Genomic DNA, 6,000 nt, shown 5'->3' with positions numbered 1-6,000 from the left:
TGAACTTTAAAGCGCGAACGCCTGTTCTTGCAAAACGGCTGAAATAGAACGCAGGCTCTCGCGTTCTGTTGACCAAACCTCACAGGTAACCTTTAGGTTGTGTAGCAAATAGCACCGCATGTGTTGAAACACAGAGGTGCATGTGTGGGTGTCGTCACTGAAACAGCTCACAAAACATGCAGGCTAAACCTGCAATTACAAAAAAGGAGGATGCCACTAAAATAATGAATATAACAGTTTAATTGACCCTAATTTTAACACGTGATTCACACCTCGTGCTTTTTGGAAACCGACGGTTTGAAAAAGTATCTCCTTGTGTTGCTCAACAATGATGCACGAACCGCCTTGTTTACTGTGAACTTTACTCAATGTAGTGTTCTCAGATCATGGGTTTTTCATAAGAACAAGCAATTGTAAACATTTCGAATGGGAGAACAGACTGCTCACACTGACACTGACAGAGACTTTCTAGACAATGTCCACAGGGTGTGATATTATCCCACAAGGAATCTGTGACCAAAAAAAATGGATAAAAGAATACAACCCCCCCCCCCTTCCATCTCTGACTTGAACCAGATCCTAAAAATAAACATTAGTGAGTTGTTTTTGTTTGCTTTTATCCACTATTTTCACTTTTACAGACATTATGGAGACCTTTAAAAAAAAAAAAAAAAAAATAGAAAAAAACTTTTATTATTATTATTATTTTGTAAAAAAAAACATTATTTTGTAAGATTTTGAACATTCAAAAATAACCCGAAAACACCCACTCGGTAGTGTCATCATAACAAGATACATGGATTTTACAGTTGTTGTTTGTTTTTTTTCCCCCAAAGTCGCAGCTTCACTATTTTCAAGTCATTTTTCACAGGCCTCGCATTGTCAAACACATCCGGTGCTTCAGTATAAAAGAAGTGGTCCGCTTCAAAAACAACTGCAGCTCGACAAAGAGAAATGGGATACATTCCAAATGTGGTCAGTTGAGCTCCTTGAACACTGAAAGTAAAGCTTTAATTCCACAATAAGAGGAAACGGCACTCAATGCAAAATTAACATTAAAACTGAAAGGTCTTTGGTGGTGAGGATGTTTTCACAGTTTGGAGCGTGTCAGTAGGGATTTAGTCAAGTCCTTGGCCTCACCAGCTGTTCTCACTCTTTCATACCCAAGAACAGACATGGCGTGGTGGCAGTAGTCTTCCACTTGTTTGATCTGCTGAATGCTCAGCACTGTTCTCCATGCACTAGCAGCTTGTGTGGCGTTCCTGGAGGAGACTATAAATGGCTTCGAGGAGGAGCTGGGGCCACTGGTCATGTTCAGTGCAAACGACTCAATGTCTTGGTTGGTGGTGAGGTTGGCAAAGCGGTAGATGTTTCTCAGGGTCTTGACTGGGTTTTCGACCAGGTCCTCGTACCGGACGGCCATGTACTTCCCCTTCAGCCAGCTAGGTGGGTTTAAGGCAGTCCTCAAGGTCCTGGAGGTACGGTCACAAATCACCTCCATGGCTCCGATGGAGTGATAGTCAGAGCCGTCCTTCTTGTTCGCTTTGTGACCAGGATCCACAAAGGGTATCCGACGAAGTTTAGGGTCCCTGCTGCGGACCACCTGTAAATTCTCCCTTATCAGGCCGTGTCTGGATTTGATCCTGGAGTTGGCAACTGCCCGCGGGTCTCTGACCAAGTGTATCACCTTCAAATCCAAGGAGGGATCCTCCATGAGAGGGGCCAAGACATTTACATCCAGAATCCGTACTCCTTTAATGACAATGGTGCTATATTTTAGGCACTCCTCCTCCAACAGTCTAAGGCTTTGAGGGGGGCACTTTTTGCACACCTTATCATCCACCATCCCCACCACCTCTTTCCTGTAGGCTGAGCAGAGGGGGTAGGAGCACACCACTTTATTCAGGGTGGCCCCAAATAGTCCTAAAGAGGTAAAATTCTTGCCTCCAGGGCTGTTGTAAAGTTGGAAAACAGACAGATCACAGCGGTACAAGGAGCTCAGCATGTCTCTTGCTGCACCTTGTAAAGACACTGCATCACCAGGGTACAGTTTCTGCCAGATGTGCCACATTGGCTCATACAAGAAGAACACTTCAGGATTTTGGTTAAAAAGCTCCCCAAAAAAGGAAGAGCCTGACCTCCAGGTGGTCAGAACATAAACAAGCTGTCTCTTTTTAGCCAAAGACGGCCTGTATAGAAAGCGAATGTCAGATCTGCTCTGATAAGTGGCGCTCCTCATCTGATGGTTACACTGCTGTGGCTCTTTAGTCCATTTATAATTAGCCAAGTTAAGCATGGTGAGGACCAGCAGCAAGAAATAGGCCATAAATAACACAATCCTCTTCCTGCGGAGAACTTTCATCACGATCCCAGGCTGTGCTATTATCTTGGTATGATTCCTGTAGGTTTTAAGCTTCCTCCCGAAGCCAGCATCCTTCTCCCAAGGCGCTGTCAACTTCAGTGGTTGATGATATTGTTTGCCTCTCATCTGTGCCCTCTGAGAGCGGCTCTCACCACTGGACAAAGCTCTTTACATCTACAATGCACCACCGCGCTCGGTTGTGTGTACGCGTGAGTGTGCGGGTGTTTGCGGGCTGTGCTGGGAATTTATACCCAGTTCAGTACCAGCTGATTAGGTAATATATTCACCACCAAAGCAACCGCACGATATACAGTTTTTTTTTTCACTGCACTGCGCAATGTTCTTCATTGGAGCGGTGGATGATAGGAGGGTTTAGGTTGTCCATACCGAGCGCTGCAGTGATTCAGTGGGTGGCCCGTGTTCAAAACAAAAAGGAAGGAGCCTTCTTCATTGTAACAGACGCCCTGTTTGTCCATGTTCCGCGGAGGCATCTCTGCGCTGTTACCATCACGGGCATCCTTGTAAACGCAGCCTGGTGAGACTCACGCAGCCCAGACGACGAATATTGCGCAGCGGCGCTCAAATCTTTCCGAAACAATAAGCGGTGAATTGTCCGAATCCGCAGTTTCGGCTTTCACAAACGTACCGGAGCAGCTCCTCTATTCGTCCAACTGACACAAACTGAACGGATTTATTCAGACTGCAAGGGGGAAAGACCCGCCTTTCGAGTCACCGCATTGGCGCTTCTCTTGACGTCGTGCGTAAGCGAGCTACGTTATTGGACCTTCAGCCCAATAGTTTCTCTCATAGATCACAGAAATGGTAGACGGTGGATGCAGTTTCTATGTTTCGGAGAGATCCACTTCACTGTCTGCAGTCTTCTACACACGCTCCACGCAGGCATTTTGGACTCTTCTGTCCACGTGAAATCGCTCCACACTGTTCTGTTGATTCTTCATTTGAAGACACACCTCCCCGCCTAGTTTCTATCACTGATCTGTTTTAACTTGTTATTCCCCTACAGATATCATCTTTATTCTCCAAATATGTGTATCTCTTTACATTTCATGACTGCGGAAATTAATCATCATTCCACATCTTGTTTTTTTTTTTTGCATGTTTATTCTCTTTCCCCTCATCACAGCCTCAAGAGGGTGGCCCGCCTCGTTAGGAAGGACTTGCGCAATGAGGTTGAGATGGTAATATCAACAGGAGTGATAACTAGTACACATATAAAATCTTCCTGTTAAAGTACTTCAGTGAACGTTTTAATACAGAGCACAGGGATTTCAGTGATTTCTAATTGAATAAATAGAAACAGAAACGAAGATAGACACTCCCCTCTGGGCACTCGTCTAAATGTGACGTTTGACAGCTGTTTCACAGGAACTGGCAGATATCCTGGGAAACTGTAGATCGGCATGTTTGAACAAAGCTGCTTTGCAGATTGAAAATCATCTTGCCGGAGAGGCTTGTCTGTTGGGGATTACTGTTGAAGGAAAATTAAAATAAATAAAAAAAAAGGTTTGAGTGAAAAGGGCCCTTTGACCCTGGCGAGAAATCTCTTCATCTTTCACGATCATAAACGGATTTAGTGATTTTATGGTATTGTTAAGTGATTTTACGGCGCTTCCAGGTTTGTACTTTGCATTAGTAACCTTCTCGTTAATCATATCTATCACAGTAAAGCTTATATTTGACAGCAGGTTCAATCTGATGATGCGTTTCTGAGAAAGGCTCATGTGGGATCATTAGGCGGAACACTTTCACTAGCTCCTCTGTAAAGTGTGTGCTGCTGATCTCTGTGTCCAACAGATGCTCATTTTAAGTGTTCCTTCAATGCGGTTCTTTCTGACATTAAACCTTTGTGCAGACTGCCCTCTGCTGGAGGAAAACATTTCAACGCCTTCACATCCCACGCAGATTTGAAGAGTGCTGTTCTGTACTATATGCAGCTTGTTTGCTTGCATTCGTGTGTATATATAGGAAAAACCTTTCCGTTACCAGTGAAAAATCATCAAAGTAGCATCTTCAATAGGAACATTCAAAATGCATTTCTTTAGTTGTTTTCCATGAGCTTATGAATGGATTGCAATATGATGTTAATGGAAATGTGTGTCATAGAACCTGTAAGCAAATGAAAACCTTCACATTTTAGAAAGATGACAGATTTGTTTCTGTCTTCCTCCACATCCTTGTGTAAGATTCACATTCTTCACTTTTACAATGTTAACCAAAATCATTCTGCCTATTAGTTTTCCCATAAGTCAATCAAATGCATGTGTTTGTTAAATAGTGAAGAAAAGGAAAGTCTAACACAGGTGCTCCAAACGATTATCAAAATAGTTACCAATTTTCTGCAGATGCATTTACTGACTGTTTCAGATTAACTTGGCAAAGTTTTGTTCTTGTGCATTTTGTGGGAGAAATCTATAGAAATCAATATGCTGTCACATAACTGCACAGTAATGAAAAGAAGACTATTTTACACCAAGGAGTGAAGTAGAAAGTGTCATTACGAAAGACAACAAAGTCACTTAGGTTTGTTTTGCAGTTCTCAGATCACACAATGTTCCACATCTGGTTTTCTACTCAATTTCCCATGTGGGACAAAAAAAATCCCTCCATTGTTTCTTCCCTTGTCTTAGATTAATAAAACGTTTTAGTTTTTTGTGATCAGTAAGAAGATATCGCTACAATTACCATGAAAAGCCAATAAAGAATTAAGATAATACTACACAGAAAATAATTAATATTATTATTTTCAATCAATTGGATTTTCTCCTCTCAGCGTGTAATCATGCTGAACAGTAGCCTCTGTGTATGATGTGGAGGTTACTGCTTATCAAATCCTTTCAGGGTTTGATTAGTTTTGTTGTTCTCTTAGGTCCATTATTTAATTGCTGTTGCTTTAGCACTGAGCATGCTGACTGACAGTAATGATGTCATGGCTAATTTATTTGGCATCTGTGCTGATTTCTACCAATTTCCACTGTAATTTAGATTCTACTCATTTCTTTTATTTCAGCACTGAATGCACAGCATGCTCTCTGTCCCTGGGTTGTACGTCATTGTTATTCTAGCAATCAGATGACATCTTCTGAGACCACTTTGCAAAATTACTCCAGTACACTATATGCTGCCGGGGTGTGTGTTTTTGCTTCAATGGGAACTACTCTGTAGTAATGGCCTGTTTGATGGAGTATAGCACATATGGTTGATGTACAGCTGTCCTCCCTATCAGGCAGCTTTGAACTACATTATTCCTCTTCTTATATGCAGCAACCTGCAGCCATGCATGTCCAAACACGTTGGTTACACAGTCATGTCTGATATGTCTGTGTGCTGATGTAGACTCATAAACCTGCACAGACTTGAAGCCACAGAGATTATTTCTTTTCTTTCTCACAAAATGTACTCCTATTCTGTCAACATTAGAATTTAATGGACACAAAAAAAGAGAAAAAAAATTCTAAGTCGCATTCTACCATATCCTATTCAGATAAAATATATATATTTAAATATAATGTAAAAATATACTTCAGTGTCGAGTCAGCCCATTTGTTTGCAACTATATATATCTGATGAATTTACATAACTTGCAGTTTTGCATAACGTCTATTCTTGTTGGATGCCTG

General features: G+C 41.9%; 1 protein-coding gene across 1 annotated transcript; it reads right to left on the bottom strand.

Annotated features, from left to right (window-relative positions):
• Positions 1-344: 344 nt before the first annotated feature.
• chst2b (carbohydrate (N-acetylglucosamine-6-O) sulfotransferase 2b) lies at positions 345-3,052 on the bottom strand. The gene is made up of 2 exons (XM_072378065.1): positions 722-3,052; positions 345-687 (listed from the first exon to the last, which is right to left on the bottom strand). Exon 1 carries the CDS (start codon positions 2,486-2,488, stop codon positions 1,091-1,093), a length of 1,398 nt encoding a protein of 465 aa, XP_072234166.1. The 5' UTR covers positions 2,489-3,052; the 3' UTR covers positions 345-687; positions 722-1,090.
• Between the last annotated feature and the right edge of the window lie 2,948 nt (positions 3,053-6,000).

The sequence above is a fragment of the Leuresthes tenuis genome, unplaced genomic scaffold (genome assembly GCF_036924035.1).
Source record: "Leuresthes tenuis unplaced genomic scaffold, fLeuTen1.0.hap1 SCAF_24, whole genome shotgun sequence".
Taxonomy (NCBI): Eukaryota; Metazoa; Chordata; class Actinopteri; order Atheriniformes; family Atherinopsidae; genus Leuresthes; species Leuresthes tenuis.
The sequence above is the reverse complement of the archived record's forward strand: the minus strand, read 5'-3'. Positions and strand labels throughout refer to the sequence as shown.

Excerpts from the sequence above, each read along its gene's own strand:
- chst2b (XM_072378065.1), bottom strand. The coding sequence starts at position 2,488 with ATGAGAGGCAAACAATATCATCAACCACTGAAGTTGACAGCGCCTTGG.